The sequence below is a fragment of the Mesoplodon bidens genome (assembly GCF_964165515.1).
Source record: "Mesoplodon bidens genome assembly, chromosome: 11".
Taxonomy (NCBI): Eukaryota; Metazoa; Chordata; class Mammalia; order Artiodactyla; family Ziphiidae; genus Mesoplodon; species Mesoplodon bidens.
Window position 1 is genome coordinate 73,487,825 of NC_138167.1, and position 26,266 is coordinate 73,514,090.

General features: G+C 42.2%; 1 protein-coding gene across 2 annotated transcripts in view; it reads right to left on the minus strand.

Moving 5' to 3' along the window:
• Nucleotides 1–3,090: 3,090 nt before the first annotated feature.
• Nucleotides 3,091–26,266, minus strand: part of POLR3B (RNA polymerase III subunit B) — a 120,766-nt gene continuing 97,590 nt past the window's right edge. For both annotated transcript variants that reach the window (XM_081249645.1, XM_081249646.1), the window contains exons 24-28: nucleotides 18,487–18,590; nucleotides 17,368–17,534; nucleotides 11,781–11,894; nucleotides 8,864–9,037; nucleotides 3,091–3,904 (exon numbers count right to left, since the gene is read on the minus strand). In XM_081249645.1, coding sequence (XP_081105771.1) covers nucleotides 3,775–3,904; nucleotides 8,864–9,037; nucleotides 11,781–11,894; nucleotides 17,368–17,534; nucleotides 18,487–18,590 — 689 coding nt within the window. In that variant the 3' untranslated portion in view covers nucleotides 3,091–3,774. The remainder of the gene's footprint in view (nucleotides 3,905–8,863; nucleotides 9,038–11,780; nucleotides 11,895–17,367; nucleotides 17,535–18,486; nucleotides 18,591–26,266) is intronic.

Here is a 26,266-nt window from a genome sequence, read left to right on the forward strand (position 1 = left end):
AGTCGGGGCCATTACAATGGTGCTATTAGAAACGTTTCTGCTCACGCCTACTGATAACATACACACACTTTTCTGCCGGGCCCACCCACACCCAGGAAAGGGACTGCTGGGCACATTCAGCTTTAAAAGATACTGCTAGCAGGGCTTCCCTGGTGGCGCAGTGGTTGAGAGTCCGCCTGCCGATGCAGGGCACGCGGGTTCATGCCCCGGTCCGGGAGGATCCCACATGCCGCGGAGCGGCTGGGCCCGTGAGCCATGGCCGCTGAGCCTGCGCGTCCGGAGCCTGTGCTCCGCAACGGGAGGGGCCGCAGCAGTGCGAACCGCAAAGAAAAAAAAAAAGATACTGCCAGCAGTTCAGCCAAGGCTGCTGTGAGCTGGCGAATGTGTTGAGGGGTATAACGGACTGAATTGTCTCTCCAAAATTCCTACGTCGAAGCCACGGCTCCCAGTGTGACTGTATTTTTAGACAGAGCCTTTAAGGAGGTGATTAACAGTAAATAAGGTCACAGGCGCCCTACTCCAATAGGACTGGTGTTCTTTGAAGGAGAGGAGGAGGAGACCTGGAGCTTGCTCCCTCTAACACAAAGGAGAGGCCATGGGAGGATACAGTGAGAGGTGGGCGTCTGCAGCCAGGAAGGAACAGAGTCCTCACCAAAGACCAAATCTGTCAGCACCTTGATCTTGGACTTTGAACCTCCAGAACTGTGAGAAAATAAACTTCTGTTGGGTAAGCCACCAAGTCTGTGGCATCCTGTTGCAGCAGCCAGAGCGGACTAATACAAGGGGAAAAGTGGTGGAAAAGTTGGGTTCGCCTCAGTGAGCTCTCTTTCTAGTTGGGATCTTGGCCTTTCTAGGCCTGGTGTCTCGGCCACTCTGAGCATGCAGTTTTGTCTCCCCAACCCTTGGACTCTGCCAAAGCTTGGGAAAGGGGTGCAGCCTCTCAGTGGCTTTGACCTGGCTTTTTAGCCTCTCATCTTTGTGCCAATTCCAGCCTGGCAAAGCCTTGAGGGAAAAACTGCTTCGAGGGTGGCCTGCAAAAGGTTACTCTATCTTTACTGGAAATGGAAATCTAACTGGTAGTTTTTAAAACAGGAACTTACAAATAACAAAATAAAACTGTAGTAGTACTAACACCAATTCTGGCCTCTTTTTATTAATGTATTATTCAGTCAACTAGCTATTCAAATGTAGTACCTGCTAGTTTTTGACATTATCAACCCGACACAATTTTTTCCTCTAAGGATGTCTCAGTTTGGAACCCACACTTTCTAGATCTTTGATAACGTGGAGAACTGACTTCCTAGGTTAGGCGACTACCCTCAAAATGATCAGAACTGCCTGAACTGTTTTTGAAAAAAGAAGTTTAAGAAATTCAAATACTCAGTGGCATCTGAATTAAAAAAATTGTTACATTTAGTGATTGAAAAACAGAATCATGGATGAAACCCAGAGAGCCCTCCAAATCCGGAAGCCTGGTTTCAAGGCCCATACTGTTCCCTGTTAGTGGTGGGGCCCTAGGTGAGTCAGCCACTTGGTGCCTCAGTTTCTTTTTTTTTTTTTTTAATATCTCTATTGGAGTATAATTGCTTTACGATGGTGTGTTAGTTTCTGCTTTATAACAAAGTGAATCAGCTATACATATACATATATCCCCATATCTCTTCCCTCTTGCGTCTCCCTCCCACCCTCCCTATCCCTCCCCTCTAGGTGGACACAAAGCACCCAGCTGATCTCCCTGTGCTACGCGGCTGCTTCCCACTAGCTATCCGTTTTACACTTGGTAATGTGTATGTGTCCGTGCCACTCTCTCACTTTGTCCCAGCGTACCCTTCCCCCTCCCCGTGTCCTCAAGTCCATTCTCTATGTCTGCGTCTTTAATCCTGTCCTGGTGCCTCAGTTTCTTTAGCTGTATAAAGGGCATAATCACGCTTGTGAAGTGTACTTGAATTTCCAGAGCACAGCTAATCATTTGCCCTCGGAGTTCCCTTAGCACTGCCGGGGTTAAGCCTTAGCACTGATTGAGGGACAGCGTTCCTAGCTGAGGTCCTGGCCTCCTCCACTGGGTTCTGAGCTCCTTAGGGCAGAGGTCATGTCCTGCCCCTTCTCTCCTCAGTACAGGGCCTCACACAAGCGAGGTACCGAGTTCTGTGACACAACCCCCATGCCACTCAGCACGCCGTGCGCTGGCAGCTCCTCCCTGTGTTCACTGACGTGGCACGCCTCACAGGGCGGGGCGATGGAGTCTTCAGCAGAGTTGATAAGTGGAGTTGTCACGTAACGGGAAACAGTCAGAATCACCCTACAAAGCTCCTTACATGGCCCACAAAGTGCAGTACATATACATTCGATCTAATTCAGTCATCTTTAGGCACCATCACTTTTGAGAATGACAAAGCCAGATGCAAGGAAGGAACCACCGACAGAACCGAAGATCTGGGCATTCAAACTCCTCTGGCCTCGAAATTCTGAGTCCCTGAAGGGAATGGAGACACCTGGAGATGTCTGGGGAAGGTTTACTCCCCTGGAGCGTGTCCTGTGAAGCCTCGAGGACTCTTACACCTGAGTGAGACTGTCAAGGTTGGGTTCTCAAGTCAGTGACTAGCCTGGCTCCCTCTTTTGAAGAGTCCCAGCACACAGTAGCTTGGTAAAGGCTTTGAAAAAGTCCTTGGTATGTTTAACTGGGATACATGCAGTTTTTCAACCTTATTTGACACTGGACCTTGATTCCTGTTGGTGTATGATATCTATTAATATTCTGTGGGACATGTTCAATGTGACATGCTGGGAGTGCAGCCTTAGACCACTACTCAAAGCTTTTCTGACTTATTTTATAAACAATCCCTAACACAAATATTTATCTGCCTTCAGGGCACAGCAATTAAGAACAACCTAGAATTGGATGAAGAAGGCTGTCAGATTAAAAACAAAATGGACAGCTAACAGCCTGGCAGGAATGGAAAGGACAGAAAACTTATGGAGCATCCATGGAATTATTTTCAGATATTCAATAAATACTATTGTATGGTACGATCATGGAGGTTCAGAAGGGTAGCAGTCCTTAAGAAAATGTGACATCCTTGGCAAACTTGCTTAAGATGGTAGGAAGACATTTATTATCTTTACCAAGGTTAGAATTAAAAAGTTGGGTACATACAGACAAGGTTCAATTGTTGGGAAAATTTATCTCCTCACCGCACAAGATAAGAACCGCAACCCTCTTACCATTCGCTTTCCCAGCTTCCCGCAGCTGTCTTTCCTTCAGATACTGCTCAGAGCAGCCTCCTGGACAAAGGCCGAGTCAACCAACTCAAAAAGATTCTTCACGTCCTTCCAGCTTCATAAGAATCTGAGTTTTACTTAACCCCAAACATTTTTTTTTTTTAAGGAGGAAGGTCTTTCTCATGAGTAAATTTCAAGATACCAGAACATAAATAAAAGTTTATTTATCTTTTAGGTCATGTCCACTTGTGAATCACATTCGGTACATGGATGAGAGACTTTGTTACAGTCCATGTCGTTGGCACCTCCTCCGTGGCCCGAGGCTCGTTGATTGAGGTTGTTCAGCCAGTCTCCTAATGTATAAAAAACCTCTCCATCAATTTTGTGGGGTTTTGTTGTTGTTGTTGTTGTTTGTTTGTTTGTTTTTGCAGAGAGAGAGAACATTCAAAGGAATTATTCCCGGGAGCAGAAGTGGTCCTCATCCCTTCCACCCTTCTGCTTTCCACTGTGTTTAGCATACCGACTATTCTCTTTAAATAACCGTTTTTTCCATCCTTACTCATTGTACTTGGACAGTTTCAACCTGGGGATAATGTTCATCGACTGCAGCTCCTGGAAGAGCAGCTTGCAGGCGTACGGGATACGCAGGGAGGACACGTGGCAGGACGACTTGCAGAAATGGCACCTGAAACCCAAGTCAGCTGTGTTAGACGGACAGCAACTCAGAGGTAGAGGCCTGCACACAGGAAGTGAGGATTTGCTCTGAAAATTCCATGACTATCCTATCAAGTCCATTCATTTTCTATTCCTCAGTGTTCAGTCACACTATCAAATATGTATGTATGTGCCCCCAAAATAAAAAGAAGCATCCAAGGCAGCACAAGAAAGAACAAAACAATATCACTCCCCCAGTTTTAAAAGCATGGAATTTTAATCAGTACTTCCACACTTCTAGACCTTTCTCCTTAAAATGCAAAATACCTGCCTATGTATTTATTTTGAATGAGGCCCAGAAATCTGAACCATCTGAAAGTTACTCAGATTTAGACGTTTTTTATTGTTGAAAGAGTTCCAAACCGATTGAATCCATGTCCATGTATTTGAAAAGCACCTACTACTCTATACTATTCTAGACAAGATGCTCAATTTGATTTCTGTCACTGAAATGCTTGAAATGTGATGGGAAAGAGAAGACTTTCATATAGAAAGGTGGTATCCGATCAAATGCTACCTATTTTTCCAGCACTCTTCAAGCGTGGTTATTTCTCTTAGCCCTGGAAGCCACTGCACTGAACAACGCGCTGGCCCTTGTGCGAAACCAAGGAACCTGTGTGCGTGTGCGTACATTCTCATTTAATCCTCACAACAGCACCTGCTCCTGACCACTGTGCCTGCTCTTCCAATTAGGATTTTCTTTTCCTTCAGGAAGAGCCAGTGAACTGAACCTAGATCTTAGTCAATAGCTACAACTAAAGAAGGGTCCCTGGGGAGAAAATGAATTATTTTCTCAGGTTTCAGACCAAAATAGGACCTTACCCTATATCTCAAGGGTCTGGGGCATGTGGGACAATAGGTTTCCAGTAAAAATCCTGAGACTTAATATGTAGAAAACTAGGTCATCCCAGTCAACAGGGGGCAAAATGAGTGCAAGAGGAACAGCAACCAGGGCTTAGAAGAGTCAGTGCTGACTGGGGACTAGAGCGAGACTCCTTAGTGAACGGTAAAGGCCCTTCTGGAGGGCAGTAAGGCAATGTGTGTTAAAAACGTAGACACACGTTATTTCACTGAGTAATCACGAAAGTGGCAAAATATGTGCACAAGAATGTTCACGGTCACACTACTTATAACGCATAGTAGCATATGCATACTACTCCGGCATAAAGCAGGAGATGGCTCATGTGTCCAATAAGCAGTTTGTTCTGTGATTACAGGACATTTATGCAGAAGAATCCTGTGCAGCCATTAAACATGATGCTGTAGACCCACATTAGTGAAATGTAAAGGCGTCCAGGACACACTGTGGAGTAGAAAAAGCAGTTTGCTAAACAGTGTGATCACAAGGGGGGAGGTCCTCAGATGGGTTTCAGTAAATGTACGAAGTCCCAAAATCATATGTAACAAGATATTTTGGTGTACATATTTTTACTTTTATACTATTATCAGAATCTCAAAAGGGCTCATGACTGAAAATAAAAAAGGGTACAGGACTACTGACAAACAGAGATGTCCCCAAAAGAGTCACTAAAATGTTAATAGTGGTCATCTGTGGGTGGCAGGAATTAGTGTGACTGTTTGTATTTCTTCTTTATATATGTATCATTAACATTTTTTATAACTTTGAATATTTTACAAAGAGCAGGGATCATTTTCACCATCAGTAAAATAAAGCTTTATTATTTTAGAAAAGAAAAGCATTAAGGCTGAGAATTTGAATATGGTGGTGAGTGAGTATGCAGATATGAACTTCTTGAGGAGAAGAGTATGGAAAAGGGATGAGCCATGATAGACCTGTGCTCGTGTCCCCACTAGGGGACTTGCAGAGGCCTTGACAAGCACTGTGGAGATTTGATTCCATCAACAGTAATAACAGGAACATGGTGGATGACTTTTTCCTAAAAGATTATCTAAAGACCTCTTTAATGCATTATAGTTTAAGAATTATGTTTTTAATGTGCCTGGGTTGATCTAATTTATCCAGGAATCATGTTCATGCTTTAATTAAACTGGAGAAATGGATTTAACTGGGGCAACTTCTTGCTGATTCTCCTGTCCAGTACATTACCTGGTGACTTCAGGTCAAGCTAATCCACTTAAAACTTCCATATGTGCTGATTCATAATCCAGAAAGCCCACTAATCTTCTCTATTATTAAATATTTCTCCATCATTTAAAATGTTCCAATGCATGTATATACATACATGCATATGCGTATATATATACACATAAAGAAAAATATTAAAATTTTTACCCTATTTCTGAAAGATTTCCAAAGAAAGAAACTTGACCCAAACAACAATAAAATAAACTGATTTTTTTAGGGAAAAGCAGCAAAAGAAGGAGGCTGTGGCTTCACATGAGGAATGACTGTCCAGTAAAATATCCTCTACGAGCTAATTATCTTAATAGGGATTTTCTTCTCTCAGCAGTTGTCCTCTCTTTTGTGACTTAGGCCCTCCACGTCTTCTGCAGAACAACAGTCTTGCTGTAAACATCCCCATAGCAATGCCTTACTAATGTGCAAATCACTGACAAAAGGCCCGTTTCAAGGTTCTGAACTGCTCTAATTACTCAGCCTCCATTGTGCTGTTCATGAAAGACCGACTTCCTCCAACAAACGCCCGTGCTCCCTCCCACACAACCCATCACCCACGATCAGGTAACGACGGGAAACGACGGCATCACTGTGCTCCTCTGCCAGAAAGCAGCACGAGCAGAGGCCGCTGGGCGACCAGACTGGATGAGGGTTGCTGTCTGCTGGCAACCAGGGTAGAAGGAGGCCACTCAAAATCAGGCACATGGCATATCCAGGTCTGTTTCATGACAGTAAAGACCCGTAAACAGTGTAACCTGAGTTAGTCCTCTGTCAAAGGACTTCAAATACAATATACATTGAACACATGAGCTTCCAAATCAGGCACTGCCATCAGATGATCCTCTAAATGAGACAGAAACGAGGCAGGAAAGGAGATATGAATTTAACAGAATAACGGTGGCATCAATGACAGTTTATGTTAGTTTCCCTGAGTATTCAGAGGAATAGAGGGGAAGGTTTTCAAAGTGCATGAAGGAAGCTGGTCTACTGCTTCCTTTCTTTTTCACTCTCTCTTTCTCCCTTTCTCTCTCTCTTTCTTCTTCCGTTAGGGGGCATGGGAGGGAATGTGAGGAGAATGGAGAAGCAAAGGAAACTCTTTTTGAAGTTTCATGATCCCTGTTCTTAATAAAATGACTCCTCTGTACCAGCTTTTCAAAATAAATTACTTAAAAATCCTTGTGCCAACTTTGAAGACCTAAGACCTAGGTTCCAGGCACCTTCCTATTATACTTTTTTGTTGCTGCTGTTACATAACCAGGACAATAAAATGCAAACTCAATATGCATTTCAAAAGACAAAAAGACATCTCAGAATGGAAACATCTGCTCCATGTCCCTGATATAAGAAACATCCAGGCTTATGCTTAGAATAATGTCACCTCATCCCTGCCACCTTATGAAAGGGACGGACTGCAAATAGCCACCTCTTGCGTTAGTTTTTAAAATGAAACTATTTCTTCACAGACAAGAAGAAACAGACAATGATTTCTTCTCATTAACTCTTCTACACCAAGAAAATCATAAAATAAGTGGCTAAAGGGTTTTGTCATTTAACTAGCAAGGTGTATACTGTGTTCTAAGAAGCTCACTCATTCCGACTCTTGATTTGCTTTCATTCGCCAAGAAACTGGCAGCGTAAGACGGCAAAAAGTTGGGGCTCTCTCTGGAAGGAGGCTTTGATGGGGAGCTCGATGGGAAAAAGGTGACCTCTGTATTCCTCAGACTCTGGCAATGAACGCTCATCTGGGCCTAACCCTGTCCTTCTGAGGATGCCCCACCCCTGCCCAGGGAAAAGGGGCTCTGGGAGGGTGGGTGAGGGCTGATGAGGGAGTTGAGGCTATTTCCTGTCCCTGCAGCATCTGCCTTATATACTTGTTAGACCTCATTTCTGATGGAAGAGTTGAGTAGAGACTGCGGAACTACCAGCCCTCCTGCCTATAGGAGTACTTCGGGGCTCTGGATCATGACTAACCCTAAACAGAGCAGCTGCCCTTTGGTGGTAGAGTGGAACCATTACAAGGAGGAAAGGTGTTCTAACTATACAAACACCAACAAAAAAATATGTAGCAACATCTTTTAAGCTGGCCTTTGTGTACTGAGCTCTACGCAGAAATTACAAATTTTATGAATTACATAATTTACCTATTGACAATCCTAAGCAATTATATTTTATTTAGCATCAACCAGGTCACAGGCTGGAGAAGCAGGGGTAAACAAGACAGACTGGAGTTAGAATGAGCTAGAAGATAAGTTCCCTGTGAGCAGCCATTCATCCGTCTTACTCCCCACTGTATTTCTGGGGCCTAGAACAGTGTCTGGACTTAGCAGATTCTTACTAAATGTTTGTTGAGTGAATGACTGAGACAGACATGGTCTCTGTCTTCATGGAATTCACAGTCCAAGTGTAAAGCAGAGAGAGTACAGACAACGTCCTGGCTCTGTCACCAACTTGCTATAAGAGCTGGGGCAACATACCTGGTTCTTTGGGTTTGAGGTTAAACGAGGGCATTCAACACCGTCTTCTATTAAAGGCTGCTAGTTAAAATATGCTGTAATTCTGAATCTGCTAGTATTTTTACAGATAAATAGTGTTATAAAAGGTACTCAAGATAATATCAAAAAGAAAACAAAGTCTCCTTGGGAGCTTAAACTCTAGTGGCTGTAGACAGCAGAACATTATTAGGCAGACAAACTAAGCATGTACATACAGAATCCCCAATTCCAGGAATGTCTGGATGGGGAAGGCTGGAGAATATGTGGGTATGATCCAAACTCTGAGCTGTGATTTAAGAGGCAAGGGATGTGGTATGAGAGACATGTGGTATCCACTTACCAGCCGGAGTACCCAAGAAGTCCGCACTGCCCACAGACATCAACCTCAAAGGCATCACTTGAAATCATCAGTCTCTCCAGTAAAAGCATACTTGCTCCATAACCGATTAAACAGTCACGTTCCATTTCTCCAAGACGCAAACCACCATCACGAGATCGACCTTCAGTAGGTTGCCTTCGAAACAAGTTAGACAAATGTGTTATTATTATACTAAACAAACAAAGAGGCAGCGTCGCATGCTAGCTAAGAGCACAAGGCTTCAGAGTGGGCACAAGGCTTCAGAGTGGGCTCACCGGGATTCAAACTGCTTTTAGACAGTGACCCAAAGCAGGCTGCGCAGCCTCTCAGCCTCATTTGTAAAACGCATGTTAGACAACCTATCCCAAAGAGGCTTAAAGGAGAAGAGATGTAACACTAGTGGTTGCTATTATTATTATTAGATAGAAATAATAATTACATAGTCTTCTGGGATATAATAATAAATTAATATATAATCATATAAAACAGCAGTCTAGCATTACTATTACCATCACTTTCATCATTATTAGCACAGTACAGTCCTCAAATCAGGGGAGAATGTCTTTTGAGTACTTTCAAAGATGTCTCAGTTCTGTTATTTAAAGGCAGAAAAACTAAGCAGAACGCACTATGGAAGAAACGTGGGTCCCCAATTGTTATTGCCAGGGCTCCAGGGAAGAGCTTTACTATTAAGAAATAAATTAAGCATGGAAAGAAGCAAAGAGAGTTTTATAAAACTTGGAATAGATCAGGAATCATCTGGAAGGATGGAGTACCTGAGCCAGATGGGAGGTTCCCCAGAGACTGGGGAAGTTCTGTGTGTCCCATTCAGGTCGTTCCTTCTTGTATGAGAACTGGGAAGCTATTAGCCCCCTGAATGGACTCCCTGCGGTTTATGTATCTGCTGGGCTTGAGAATACTTTAAAAGGTTAGGAATCCAAGACCCAGAGATCTAGGTAAAATTAGGGGATTCTGAAACAACTCACGCAAACCCACCTAGATCCCACCTAGGTACTGATGACAGAAATTATTTAAAAAAAAAAAAAGTAAAGAAAAGAAAGAGAAAAAGAAAAAAGTGAGTTCCCTGGCTGGTTGATTTTGGAGTGACAGTCCTTAGAGGTAGTCTGAGCAGGAGTGGACTATAAACCTCTTGTTTGCTTCATTCCATAGCATTTTTAATCTTTGTTGTTGCCTCCAGTTTCCCAAAGAGTTAAGAAGGTAAACACAGTGTACACCAGCACATGCTGAAATGTTCCCTTCTGTTGTTGAAAGTTACAATGGGAAATCAAATCGTAGATTATTTGTTGAAAGAAAATGTACCTATGAAAAACTTACAAATAGGTCTAAATAAACACAGTATAGTAGCCACTTCATAACTGAGCACGATATCTATGTTTTTATCTAGGGTGGGAGTCGGGGGCATCCCTACACCTGTGGTCACTGGACAAGTGAAGGGGGTCTGATCACATGTGGGCAGAACCCAAAACTTGGATTTTAACCAACTGAGATCAGACTACAAATACACTCCAGGCAGATTCATATGGAATACCCAAAAGTAATTCTAAAGCAGCAACGTTTTTTACACAAGGCAAAAAATAGGAAACATATTTTGAAATGTGTTACTCTGAATAGTTTTTCTTTGTTTTTGTTGTTTTGTTGCTTTTTTTGGCCGTGCCGCACGGTTTGTGGGATCTTAGTTCCCAGACTAGGGATCGAACCCAGGCCCTAGGCAGTGGAAGCGCGGAGTCCTAACCACCGGAGAATTCCCCGAAATAGTTTTTGGATGTTGTAAGTGAAATGGAAGTTCTGGAGCGGACAGCATTCAGGGGAGAGTTGCAGTGCCAGGTCAGAGTGAGCAGGGGAGTGGTTATTTGTTGAGTCTCTCCCATGAATTGGCACTGTATACATTCTATTTTAAAACATCTGACATTCACCAGCATGCTGCAAAGTGGGAATTACTGTCTCCACTTCATATACGGGAAAAACTGAAGCCGAGAGGAGCTAAGTGATGTGTCCAAGGCTGGTGGAAGTGGTATAAGGTGGAGATGAGTTCACATCCATGTCTGTATGTCTCCTCGGGCCCACCCTCTCTGGCAACCCTGGCACTACTGCCAGATTGAGCCGGGTCACTCTCGTGGTGAGAACTGACCTGTGCATTGTAGGATGTTCAGCTGCATCCCTGGTCTCCACCCACTGGATGCCAGTAGCTTCCTCGCCACCCGCCAGTTGTGACATCCCAAAATATCTTCAGACATTGTCCAATGTCCCCTGGGAGGCACAATCGCCCCTGGGTGAGAACCACTGCCCTAGACCCTGCTTCTCCAACTGGAAGATGTAGTACTAAGAACATGTGAAACCTAGTATTTATAATTCCCTTCCCCAACAACTGTACCCATTCATCAACACACAGACATTGTGCTTGGAATTGAGGACACACTGGTGAAAGGGCACATGGGGACCTTAACCTCCCAGAGCTTCTTCTAATAAGCAGGCAAGTACAGGTGCCTTATGCTCCCGTAACAGTTTTAAAAAATGACAGTTGTGGCCTCGCTACCAAATAACGTATGTATGTGTTTTCTGTGTACACATGGGAGCATTCAGATGTATCGATATGTGTTCATGTAAAGTGTACCTACATTCATATACTTGAACCTTGTAAAATAGGACCATATTTAAACATATTTAAATGCAAATGACTCTGTGAGGAGACTACTGGCAAGACCTACGGTGGGCTTGCTCTTGTACCTATGAATTGATTTTTAATTGGTTGCTATTTTTTCATTTTAATCAGACATATGTGATTTTTGATGCCTAACACCCCAAATTTTGACATCTGCCTATTGCTATATCCGAGAAATGCAAGGTAGACTTAACCACATTATAAATGCTTTTCTCTTACCTGGTAAGGACAGCTCGTGGTCCCCGGGCCCGGGCATGCATCTTATCGAGCACCATGTGTTTCAGTTTCTGATAGTACACGGGGCCAAAATAGATGTATGCTTCCAAGGGTTCACTGCAAGAAAGGTCAGAGTTTTAGGTTAAGAAACTAAGTTTGGGCTAACAAGAGACAGCCTTTTCTAGGACTCATCACTGGCAGGCCCTTATTTATGAACAAGTTTATGACTGAATGAATGGAAGAGAGTGATTTTCAGTCTGCAGTGAACAAATATGCTAGAACTGAAAATATAAAAGTACCATGGATGCAATAAAAGATGCATTGTTCAATTAAGAAATAAAAATTTATGAACATTGGGGTGCAGTATATTTTCGAATTAGTTTTGTTTTTTTTGGATATATACCCAGGAGTAGAATTGCTGGGTCATATGGTAATTCTATTTTTAGTTTTTTGAGAAACCTCCGTACTGTTTTCCACAGTGGCTGCACCAACTTATATTCCCACCAACAGTGTATGAGGGTTCTCTTTTCTCTACATCCTCGCCAACATTTGTTATTTGTGTTCTTTTTGATGACAGCCATTCTGACAGGTGTGAGGTGATTCTCACTGTAGTTTTGATTTGCATTTCCCTAATGATTAGCGATGTTGAGCATCTTTTCATGTGCCTGGTGGCCATCTGCATGTGCTCTTTGGAGAAATGTCTATTCAGTTCTTCCGCCCATTTTTTTTTTTTTTTTTTTTGCGGTAGGCGGGCCTCTCACTGTTGTGGCCTCTCCCCTTGCAGAGCACAGGCTCCGGATGCGCAGGCCCAGCAGCCATGGCTCACGGGCCTAGCCGCTCTGCGGCATGTGGGATCTTCCCAGACCGGGGCACGAACCCGTGTCCCCTGCATCGGCAGGCGGACTCTCAACCACTGCGCCACCAGGGAAGCCCTTTCCGCCCATTTTTAAATCGGGTTTTTGCTTTTTTTGATGTTGAGTTGTATGAGTTGTTTTTATGTTTTGGATATTAACCCCTTATTGGTCATATCATTTGCAAATATCTTCTCCCGTTCAGTAGGTTTTCTTTTTGTTTTGTTGATGGTTTCTTTTGATGTGCAAAAGCTTTTCAGTTTAATTAGGTCCCATTTGTTTATTTTTGCTTTTGTTCGCTTTAGAAGATGAATTCAAAAAAATATTGCTGCAATTTATGTCAAAGAATGTTTTGCCTATGTTTCCTCTAGAAGTTTTATAGTATCCAGTCTTACATTTAAGTCTTTGATCCACTGAGTTTATTTTTGTATGTGTTAAAGAATGTTCTAATTTCATTCTTTTTTATGTAGCTATCCAGCTTCCCCAGCACCACTTACTGAACAGACTGTCTTTTCTCCACTGTATATTCTTGCCTCCTCTGTCATAGATTAATTAACCATAAGTGTGTAGATTTATTTCTGGGCTTTCTATCCTGTTCCATTGATCTGTGTCTCTATTTTTGTGCCGGTACCATAATGTTTTGATTATGGCAGCTTTGTAGTATAGGCTGAAGTCAGGGAGCACGATTCCTCCAGCTCTGTTCTTCTTTCTCAAGATTTTTTTGGCTATTTGGGGTCTTTTGTGTTTCCATACAAATTTTAAAATTATTTACAATTGCCAAGGTATGGAAGCAATCTAAGCGTCCATCAACAGATGAACGGATATGTGGTGTATGTGTGTGTGTGTGCGTGTGTATATATATGTGTATATATATATATGTATGTATATATATATATATATATATACACACACGCACACACACACACATATATACACACACACATATACACACAATGGAATGCTACTCAGCCATAAAAGAGAATGAAATTTTGCCATCTGCAGCAACATGGATGGACTTGGAGGGCATTATGCTAAGTGAAATAAGTCAGACAAAGACAAACACTGTATGATATCACTTAATGTGGAATCTAAAAAATACAACAAATTAGTGAATAAAACAAAAAAGAAGGAGACTCACAGATATAGAGAACAAACTAGTGGTTACCAGTGGGGAAAGGGAAGGGGGAGGGGCAATATAGGGGTAGGAGAAAAGCGTTATTATGGGATTGTATGAAATCACGTGTGAAACTTTTGAAAACTGTAAAGTACCATAGAATTTAAAGAATCGTTCATTCAATTAAAAAAATAGTGAAAAAAAATTTAAACAGGTTGTGAAACAGTGTGAACAAGACAGTCCCTCCTTCACTGCTGCCACCCTCGTCAGGCCACCACCCTTTCTTGCCTGGACTACCGCAGACAATACTCCAGTTGGCCTCCTTGCTTCCACTCTTCTCCCGCAACAATCTATTCTTCACACAACAAGCCAGAGTGATTCCTTCTAAATCATAAATCATAGCGGGTCATTTTTCTGCTCTAAATTCCCAATGGTTTCCCAATACATTCAGACTCTGCGTCACACAAATATTGTGTCACGGTCACAAGGTTTAACACAACCTGGCTCCTGTCCACCTGACTCATTTGCTATTCCCCTTCCTCACCGCTCATTCTACTCCAGCAGCACTGGCCTCTTCATTGTTCCTCAAATGTAGCAAGCCCGTCTGCCCCAGGACCTTTGCGCTTACTGTTAGCTCTGCCTGAAACATTCTTCCACCAGGTATTCACATGGCCCTGCCAAACCCTTCACCTCCTCCAAGAGATGCGCCCCAATCACATTCTCTAGAGGCGCCTTCCTCCCACCCCAGCATCACAGTGCCAGTGCAGTCTCAACTCTCACCTTGGTTTTATGTTCTTCAGAGCACTTGTCACCGTTTGCTATTAAAGTACACATTTGTTATTTCTCTAATTATCGCCTGTTTTTCCCAGAAGTAAACGCCGCAGAATAAGCACTTCATCTCCTTGTCGCTGCGGCCCCTGCACTAATAACCCTGCCTGGCACACAACAGATACTCAGTAAACGTCTGTCACAGAGCTGACTCATGAGCCTTTAGAAAATCTGTAGTAAGAGTTTTAAAAGAGAGTGAATATTTAAGTGCTTTGACAGTGGAAAGAAAGCTTTTTTTAAAATATAAATTTATTTTTTTAAATTTATTTATCTTTGGCTGCGTTGGGTCTTCGTTGATGCGCGTGGGCTTTCTCTAGTTGCAGCGAGTGGGGGCTACTCTTCATTGCGGTGCACGGGCTCCTCATTGCAGTGGCTTCTCTTGTTGCGGAGCATGGGCTCAAGGTGCACGGGTTTCAGTAGTTGCGGTGCCTGGGCTCAGTAGTTGTGGCTTGCAGGCTCTAGAGCACAGGCTCAGTAGTTGTGGCGCACGGGCTTGGCTGCTCCAAGGCATGTGGGATCTTCCCAGACCAGGGCTTGAACCCATGTCCCCTGCATTGGCAGGCAGATTCTTAACCACTGTGCCTCCAGGGAAGTCCCTGCATAAAGTCCCTGAGATAAAGACCTCTTTATCTCAGTTTTCTTAGTTGTACAACAAGGGGGCCAGACTAAGGTTCTTTCCAGCTTTAATAATAAATGATTCTAATTCCTCCACTGTATGGCTGCTCACAGTAGAATTTCTAGAACTCTGTCACCTAATGCCATTCTATCATTAACTGAATAAAGCCATATGCAATTTTTCCTCCTAGCTATGCTCGAAAATGTGACAAGGGATGAAAGCTGGTGGGTGAATATGTTTGTAAGCCCTTTATGAAACTTTCAACTAACAAGCTAAAGTAGTGTTTCTCAAACTTTGCAACTGAGATGAATGGCAAATAAATGAAACCACTTATTGGCTGGGGGCACTGGGGAAGGTGGTGAAGACAGAGCCTACAGCTGTCCATAGGAAGCAGAGCACAACCCATCCAAACCTTCCAGTAAAATTATGTTCAGAAGGGCCACCAAATTGATTCACTGGTTTTGCATACTTTCTGGTCAACTACTGCATTATTTCTGGATGAGAAGCAAAGACTAAAATGATCAGTTTAGCAGTGATAACTGTTTTTTTGAAATGGACCTTAGTTACTTCACTGAATCATTTTTGAAATGGACCATCACTCTTATCCTGTAATGCGATTTCCTAGAACACCTCAACTAAAGAAATCCACATTATTACAGTCTAGATAGGTCATTTGAGAAAGCAGGCAATATTTTTAACAGATACAGATTTTGGCCATTTTCATCATAACTGGATAGTCTATTTGCAGCACTAACATCAAACTCTGTGTTCTCACACATGCTTCCACGCTGAGTTTCACTTGTGCTCAAGCAGTTTGAAACCTCAGAAGAGGGGCATAAGTGCTATGTCCCAGAGTTTTATCTGGCATAAAATATGTAAGTGGGTCTTAATTTAAGCAACTGATTTGATCCTTTAAAACCATGTGTGAGTCAGGTTTGAAAACCTGATCATTCAGGGTAACCTCAGGGACATCTGTTTCTCCAGGGAACCAGGAAGACCCAGCGCTCTGCTGTGTCTCCCTTCAGGCTGCTTTCCAGCCTCCCCTCAGGCTGCAGACGCTGCCTCTTCCACTTCCCTGAACTTCCCAAGCTCTGCCCCTTGTCAGGTGTTCAACACGCTTCTCCCCTGCGTGAAACACTCTCCAAATGTCTCTTCTCAGCCTTCGTATCTCCACTGAAATAGCCACCTCCTCACAGGGGTCTTCCAACCTATTCTTTGCTTTCATTTTGGTGAGAGCTATTTGTACTTGTATTGATTTGTTTTCATTCCTTTATTCAACAAACATTTATGGAGTGCCTGCTGTATGTCAGGCCCTGTGCTAGACACTGGAAATAAAACAGTAAACAAAAGAGACAAGCCCTGCTCTCATGTAGGTTACATTCCCACTGGAGAGACAGATAATGATATTATATGGTATTATCACATTACTTGATAATGATGAATGCTACAGAGAAAAATACAGCAGGAAATGGGCAACACTGAGTTGTGGTTTTAAAGTAAGTAGTCAGGGTAGGCCCTGCTGAGAAGTTACCTTTTGTCTTATTTTTTAATGTCTAGTAACGAATCTCAGTGGTCAGCCCCATAGGTCAGGGACCCCGTCTATTTTGTTCACTGTTACATACTTAGAACCTAGCACATGTTAGGCGTTTAACACATCATTGGTGAATGAACGGGCAAATGTTAGGCCTCAGGCTATCTGTCAGAGCACTAGGTATCTGATATTCATCATAGTGGTGCCGAGAAAGGCCAACAGTTAAGAGATTTTGTATTATAGACAATTGACGTGTTCTTTAAAAGCTGTGCAAAATCCTATTTTGGTAAGTAAGATCTTTCTACTTTTTAAATGGGAGCCTTATCGGCAAAAGAGCACTCCTTAGTTTATTAGTTTTCTAAATTTGGACTTTCTTTTCTCCCCTCCCCCAGTTTCACTGAGATATAATTGACAAATAACAACATGTAAGGTGTACAACGTGTTGATGTGATATACACATACTGCAAAATCACTACCACCATAGCTTAGCTGCCACGTCCACCATAAACCTGGATTTTCTTGTATCAGATTTCTTAAAGGAGTAAAGCCGTATATCTTAAGGGCTCTTATGCCTTATCGTATTTTTACTTTTATCCTTTTACTTTAATAAAATCGTAATCTTCCTTTATGACGTCTAAACACATACTCACCCTGTGATGCCAGATGTAACATAGTCTTTCCCCAAGTAGTTATAACCGTGGCGAACGAGGTCCTCACACACATCCTTCACTTTACTGCCTCCAAACGCGGTGCCGTAGTGGAATCTGCCGTCTAACACGCCGGCCTTGCCCGCCAACAGCTCTATTAACTTTCCCACCTGTGGGATGCGAACAAATTAAGTGAGCACCTTCTTGTGGTTTAGGAATTCTGTCTGTTTATTTAGCTCTGGCCTATTTCTTCCAAAAGATTATAAGACTACTACTATTAATAAGAGTGATAAATCAGTAGTAGCAAGTATTTATCCTCTCTTACTGTGACCTAAGTTTATGCCTCCAAGACCCCGATGGGATAGGTACTATTACCTCCCTCAGTTTACATCTGAGGAAACAGAGGGGTTAAGCAACTTTGAAGTCCCACAGCTGGTAAGTGTCAGAGCCAGGATGACAAAATGGTAACCACAGAAACGGAGATACATTGATACATGGGGTTCTTCTGTTGAGGGGTGAGTTCATCACTCAGAAGACTGCTCTCGAAGGGAAGCCCAGACCTCTCCACACCCCCTCTGTAGAGGAGATTAGCCCCCACTGTCAGGGTCTAGGGACCTATTTATTTCGCAAGAGGTAAAAGGGCCTTTTCTGAAAATCAGTTTCAGGGCCCCAACTCCTCCGCTCACTACAAACCAACTGCCTGCCTTTTTCCTTATAGGCAGCACCTCTGAAAACCGTACTAACTGGGCTTCCCTGGTGGCGCAGTGGCCAGGAGTCCTCCTGCCAATGCAGGGGACACGGGTTCGAGCCCCGGTCCCGGAGGATCCCACGTGCCGTGGAGCAACTAAGCCTGTGCACTGTGGCTGCTAAGCCTGCGCTCTAGAGCCTGCGAGCCACAACTACTGAGCTCGTGTGCCACGATTGCTGAAGCCCGTGCGCCTAGAGCCCGTGCTCCGCAACGAGAGGCCACCGCAATGAGAAGCCCGTGCGCCGCAACAAAGACCCAACGCAGCTAAAAATAAATTAATAAATAAATTTATTTTTTTTTAAAGATAACATTCCTTCTTAAAACAGAAAAACCAAAAAAAAAAACAAAAAAAACAAAAAAAACCCCGTACTGACCGTCATTCGAGATGGGAAGCCATGGGGGTTCATTATGATGTCCGGGCAGATGCCAGAATCACAAAATGGCATGTCCTCCTGAGGGACGATCAAGCCACAAACACCTGAGGGAGAGAGGATTTCATGCCACGTAGAGCCGACCGGCAGAAAGGAAGAGCACAGTACTTAACTGGGGTCTCCCCGCTGCCATCTCTATTTCCACTGCTCTCAAACCTTCTCCGTGGTCTCCATTAAGAGTAATAAAAGCAACTTTCAACAATCCTGCTACACAAACAGTTCAAAAACGACTGTCCTTGCAGAAAGGCACTGCAGCCTGCGGGTCGGCCTTCTGGCATGACACCCAACGTGCCGTCAGGCCGTCTGCCCGGCCTCTCCTGCCCCAGACAGGGGAGAGCAGTGGCTTCCCCACGCCCCAGCCCCGTCGTCGTACCTGACGCTGCAAGTCAGCGGCAATCTCGCTCCTTGTCAGCCAGTCTGTGATCTGCTACCTAACGTACCCACAGCACAGGAACGCGAGTTCTCTGGCCACCAGAACTGACTGGGCAAGGGATGTGTTTAGACTGTGGTTTTAAAACCTGGGACAAGGAGTCCTTGTGAGTGGCTGATGTGCTGACAGGTCTACCTACTAGCTGCCGAGCCCTGGCTGGTGGGCTGGTTTCTGCCAGGGCTCCCCTGGCCGAGCCTAAGCTGCCCTAGGGAACTGCAATTCCTATAGCTTACGGCACGCTAGAAAAGCGACCTCTGATTGAAGTTGTAGAGTTGAACAAGAAAATTAAATGCCAAATTACTCTTGGAAGGCTGGAATTAGAAATTCTAAGAATGAAAACAAAACCAAACCCCACCAACTCTCTCCACTCTACTGATGGTCTCTTAAATTAGCTGTACTTTATTACTCCCTAAATATTATTCTAACCTGTAAGGGATCTTATTGCTTAAATAGTTTTAAATGCCTCTGATTTCTTTCTTGGTAGAACGACTACACGGGTACAATTTAGATTGTTCACCACAAGCTACCTAATTCAAAATCAGAAAGCTAGTGTACAATGGCATTGGACCAAGAAAAAAATGCTTTTATATTTCTTAACATGAAATTTCTTTTCCTTTGTATACAAAGTTATCAACCATCTGCACCTATTGAAAAGAAACTGTTCTCAAAGAAATGTTTCTTTCCTCAGTTTGATTTCTACATAATTACTCAAACTATTTTAAAATAAAATTTTTGTGCATGTTATAATCACCAAGACCTGAAGTCTAAAGAAAAAGAGTGCCATCTGCCTATTTAACATCAGTTATCCATGTTCAGATTTCCAGTGGCTACGAACAATATGGTAATTCGGTTTATGAAGTTGAATTCTAGAGCATGCCTTTTTGGTTGAAATTGTATTGTTTATTATAAAGAACATATGCTTTCCTACATTAAGCCCAGAAACATTCAGTTCACTTTATTTCAAATTCAGCTACAATGTGTTAGAATTTAAATCAAGCAGAGTCTGTGACCCTCCTTTCTCCCCTCCCAAAATCCATCTTGTCCACACTGAAATTATCTGACAAAACACTAGCGCTACTGGGAAATCTACTCTGAAAGACATCAAACTGTAAATCTAGGTGCAACCGACAACAACATTGTTTAGCAGTGAACAAAATGTTAAAAACAGCAATTCCTAAAGAGGCCAGTCCCGGGGACGTGCTTGGGTGAGAATGTCACTTTGGCTGGTGAGGAGGTGGAAGGTCCAGCTACATCCCTTAAAAACAAAACTGAAGAAAAGCCTCGGCACCCCTTCAGCAGCAGTTCACAGGGGGATGCTGGCGTCTGCTCAAGAGGAAGCTGCCTGTTCATCCCCGACAAGAGAAGGTGGGAGTGAGGTGCAGGAGGTACAGAAACCCACTGCGGAAGCAGGACATACTCATATTGGGGGAGGGTAAGGAGTGGGATGATTTGCATTTTGTATTCTCAGTCTTAGTTGACAAGTTTAATCAAGCAAATTTAACTTCATTTTGTTATTAAAATGAAAGCAATGCTGCCTCCCCTGAAATCTGAATCTCCAATAACTCTGCTTGAAATCTGATTAATATTTGGTATAGAGATTCCTTTCTTAGGAAGTTATTTTCTTATCAGCCCTTTTCTGACATTGCAGTTTAAAAATACATTGGTTATATAAGTCACTTACAGATTTTTTCATGCCCTTATAGGAATGGCTTTGGCCACATCTGAATCAAGGGCACCTGTAAGCCAAAAATTAAATCTTAGCTAACTTAAAATTACTTTAGGCTCTGAAAACCCTTTTCTATGCCAAGATGGTTCCCATAGCAGACAGGCCTGTGTTGTTTGTTTTGTGTGAAAGTGAATGATAAAAGATCCATGAAATCGACACAGAAAGCCAGAACAGCAGAAAGAACTGAGGGCTCTCCATCATTGCGGCTTCTACCCTCTGCTGACTTGTGGAACAATGGAAGCTACACATCCAACTGCAGATCTAACACAGCTGTGCATTTCATTAGATGAAGAGCACTAGTGACACAAGTAAATAATTAACTTATTCTGGTCCGCTGACTGTGCTTATGAGACCAGTCATAGCTGACAGATTTTAATACAAGTTAACACAAAGAAACCATAATGAGCTTAGAAGTTAAAACAAAATATTTAGACAGAATTTGATGATCTCAAATCTCAAATTAGACAAATGATTTTTTAAAGTTTGTATTTTACTGAATTCACTTGGTGGGGGGAAGAGAGTTCTCAATCTTAGAACCAGACTTCTCTTTCTTTTTTTAAAGGTATTTCTGTTTCAGAATTATTCAAATCCTTAATTAAAGTAGGAAGGTTTTTTTCTTATTTTTCAAATGAAAAATTAAAACTCTGGTTTCTCCAGGGACAGAGGCATAAAAATCTCTTCCAATATTTAGAACTCTTAAAAGTTATAGTTACTTTCCTTTAACACTGGTTTAAAAATGTAAATGATATGCAGTACGCTTCAGTGTGTTAACACTCCCCTGGATCCTTGAAAAGGGGATGGACTACAAATAAACCATATCTAATGGAAGCTGTTGTGAAACAATTACTGATTCATACCTTAAATGCTTACACAGCATTTCAGATTTTAAAATAAAATTTCATCCCCCGGCTCATGCTGGTGTCTCGACTCCATTGTTTATAGCACAACCTCCTGGCAGTGAATTGCAAATACACCAGTTTAACAGGCCCGGGAACACTTAATGCCCTCATAGGGGCCAAATGGGAATTAGACCACAGATTACACTACTGAACTTTTAACAAATGAAAACAGACAATAAGGAAAAACTGGAACACAGAAAGTTAGAGCAGAAAGGTTCTACAGATACCCAGTCAATAAAATATTACTCCATCACCGTCAATCTTAATTTCAAGTTGTAAAGGTAAAGAATTTAGGGAGTCTCAGGAAGCCACAAATCTCACCACCAAGCCACACAGGAAAGGCAAATCTGGGGATCCACTGCCACGGTTCTCTGGGTCACGGCCCCTACACTGGAGGCTCTTACACCAATTTGTTATTTCTATTTCTGTGGCCTCGCAGAACACGTAAATCATTTTAAGAATACCCAGCAAAAGTCCAGTTAATCTGATAAATCACTCTTAGAAAGTATTTCTAATTGTAAACAGCAACTCACTTGTTCAAAAGTCATTTGTGGACTTTTTAAAAAACTAGTCTTAGTGTAATGGATCCATCTCAATCCAAATAGGAAAAAAAAAAAAAAAAAGGTAAGAACGTGAGAAAAAAGATAAGAAAACTAAAGCATTACATTACCATATAAAGACAGGAAAGCAAGGAACAACTGGCAAAAGACAACTGTAATAACATCTTTAATCTGAGATCTGTTTTTGGTGTGACTTTAACGTGTTGAGAACCAGCTAGCAAAGGGTTTTCTCTTTTGTTGATAGCCAGGTCTCCCCTTAGGATCACACTCTGCTTCACTTTTTAATTTAAAAAATGTTTATTTAGCAAGTCTACCTTCTATGTAACCACTTTTGGATTAAATTTATCACTCTCAGGTTGATATATATTTTCACTCTTCCTTTTCTGAGTGAGAAAAGAGAATCATTTCCCTCGATGCCCTCAGTTTATAAATAAGCTGCGTGACAAATGCTGTGACGGAGGCGGGGGATACGAAGAGGTTCAGGGACTTGAGTCCACTCGAGAGGTGTCCCACGCAGAGGAGCCTAACTGAATACTGACCATGAAAACACCTGGATAGTTCAGCTTACCACGTTCTAATGCTCTAAGAGATGCAGAGCAAATCAGGCAGTATGTCCTGCAGAAATAACAGTAATCAGACTCTAAACTGCCTACTTTTACTTTCTGTGAGTACGTTAGACAAGACTTTTCGTTTCTGCAGTTTAACACTCTGTCACTAAGCAAAGGTGAAATGATGTTCCGATGCTTCTCTATCAGTCCTAGTGCAAGAAGAGGGTTGGTGTTTGGTGAAGGAGTGATCACTGTATTAATGCCCGGTATTAATGAGGTTCATAAATGGGGGCCGGGGGGACGTGATCTGTAACGGGCTCATCACCCCTTGGACGCTCAGACCTGTGTAGGGTGGGACATCCTGGAACTGGGTGACCTTAATTTGTCTCTGTGCTGTTCAACTGATATCGTTACCTTCGGGATAAAGCACCACTTTCTGGTGAGCCTTAGCTGTTTGGTCTTTGGAATGGGAAGAATTAGCACCTATCTCATGAGGCAATTGTGTTAGAAGAACAGATGAGCTAATGTCTGAGAGGTACTTTAAGGTCCTCAGAGAAAGGCGGCATCTAAATACACGGAATTATTATTATATAAGAAACCTAATTACTCTCAGCAGGAAGCAAACTAGCAACGCAAAGGAGACCAACTGAATGAATGGAAGGGGCAGATGCAGTTGCACTAACTGTGGCTGAAGAGACCGAAAAGCAGCTCACTCCGCCAGGCTGTTCAGATCATTTCACACCATCAGGATGGTGTCTCCTAACAACTTCAGAGCTTCACAGGACCTGGGCTGCGGATTTCCAGGGCAGGGTAGCTTGCTGCTGCTGAATACGGTGGCCGAAGAAGCAGGAGGAATGCTTTCAAGTTCGACTGTTCGTGTTAAATAAGAAATGTTTCTACTTTGAACAAATGCATCTCGGTAAGCCTTTACGTATTCAGAAATGTAAATCTCTAACTCGAAACGTGACGGCTAACACAGGTGGTTCCTCCTTTCCCCCTTTCCCCCTTTCCAGTTATTGAATTAACCTTCTTTTATTCTCACACCACCACCGTAAATAATCCCAAGGGGGAGGGGGGGGGACAAAAACTGTTGAATCATATTAGCTTTGTTCTGTTGTTGAACCGCTTCCAGATCTAGCACATCACTTGCCAGATCCCGGTTGACATAATTCTAATTCGGCTCTTCCTTACATGTTAACAGATAAATAATGCATAAGAAAACTTGATTAGCTTTCTTATTAAAACATCACTCTAAATGAGAGGAGGCGCTAGAAGACAATACAGTTTTTACACGGCTTTCCCATGAGCAGTTGAATGGTTTGATGTGATAAATTTGCATAGTCTGAAGCACACAAAGGGCTGATTAATTGAAACCCTTACAATGCTTCTGGAAGCAGCTATTGTAAAACAATAACCATAGGAACTTTACAAAATACACATGGCTGAATGTGTCAAGAGCTTAATAAAATGTGTTGAGGCTACACTATTTGGAAACAGAACTGGAGATTTTTATTCTGGGCCATAAAACACTAAACACCCTAATTTCAAAGCTTTACTTGGATATTTACTGAAAGGTCAGAGGGTTACTGGCTAGCTACCGAAGACCAAAATTTGTTCTTAAAAAACTAAATTAAATAAAATCTTCTCGAGGTGTCTATGTGGACAAAATCACCTTGATTTCAAACATTAAAGTAAGAGCTGCCAGAACTTCTTTTTGGAACAAAACTCTGAAGGATTGTCTGGCATCATATACCTTATCTTGGGGCTCACACTGTTAGCTCCATCGGGCCCCCTTCTCCCCTCCCACTTGGAGTCTTTCATTCAAGCAGGATCAAGCAAAGTAGGGAGCCAAAGACATCCAGACTTTGAAGCTTCAGACTAGCAGAGGGGATTTTAGACAGTCTCAAGTGCTACATGAGTATAAGGTGTTATTATTATTACTTTAATCAGAGTCTTTTCATTCTCTCAATTTTAGAGAACATAATATAGAGAATGGAAATAACAAGTGAAGGTCTGGAAAAGGCAAAGTTTTTGCCCAGCCCTGTTTAACAAACAAACTTTCCTCTTGGCTTTTCTGCCACACACAAATGAATATTTTCTTACTTCCCACAGCCTCTTCATACCTACTGTATAAAGATTCTTTAATGTGTTGGAAAGTCAGGGTACACTTTTTTTTCTTCTAATAAACATTCAGTTAGTATCTTAATAAATTAATTTAACAGGTTGCTGAATAACTTTTATTAATGCAAAATGGAGGCAAGTGACCTTATAATGAAACTTTTGTTGAACAAGAGAGGGCCAAAGACGAACCTTCCAAACAATGTGATCCATAAATGCATAATCCTTATGAACTGATACTGTGAAAAAACTGCATTTAGTAAGACTATATTTCTATTTTAAAACAAAGTTTGACTTCACTGCACTTAAACTAGCTGTCTGAGGATTTAGGGGGCGATACTGAGGAGTGTATACCATTATCTCAGATTTGCAGTTATTAAAAAGCTTCTGTTTGCCAGGACAAACACTCTTGCTCAAATACAGTTTTTCCTCCCCTTTGGAATACTGTTTGGTATTGCTGCCGATTCTGTGATCTACAGGACCTTTGTTGGAGGTGCTAATCCTTTTTCACATGAGAGACTGAGAAATGTTCTTTCAGAGAAGTGATATATTTGCCTTTTTTCCCCCTACATCAAAGGAGTCCACTTTTTCCTCCCTCATTGTGAATGGCAGCAAAAGTAAGAGGAAATCTGGAAATATAATAATTTGGTTTCCTGAGCAATGAAATGAAATTTGACTTGGGGAATTCCTTAGGCTGACAGATAATTTTTGTTAAAGGATTAAAAAATAAAACAAACAAACGAAAAACCCAACTGAGCAGGAAATCTGCTCACCCTTCTAATAAATGCTCTAACCATCATAGAAAGCAAGGCTCTAGATAAAAGTGTTTGCCTTTGATGAGCTCCCTTCATATAGAACTTATGCCAAAGTTCAAGAGGCTTACATAACTTATTTTGATTTTAATGAGAATTCTAGTTCCAAACATGACTCCAATCAGCATTCTATGTGAATGTGTCTTCCTATCTTTAACTCTATCTATAACGCTGATCAAGGAAGAATGTGAAGAGAAAACATGAAGAACATTCCAGACCCATCTCTGCTCTCTTTTCCCCTGTGGAGCATCATTATGCATCTATTATGTAAGTCATGGCTTCACTCTGAAGTACCTGGAAGTCTAGAACACTTGGGAAAGGAGATCAAGATTTTGGGGTTCTAATATTTTCCCACCGCCACCCGAATTTAAAACAAAACTAAACTTTCCTTCCTTGGTAAACAAACACACAACAATTTCATAACTTTGGTGCACAGGTTATTACTAAATCATCTCACCTTTTCCAATATTTTGCATACTACTAAAGGATGAACTGTTCTCGAGATTCTTGACCAGAGGCCAGCTCCTCTGAGGGGGAGCTGATTCACTGCGCATTTACTGATGAGATGCGCAACGGACCTCACAAAGACCCAAAGGACGAATGTACTTCATTAAAATTCTTTGTATTTCT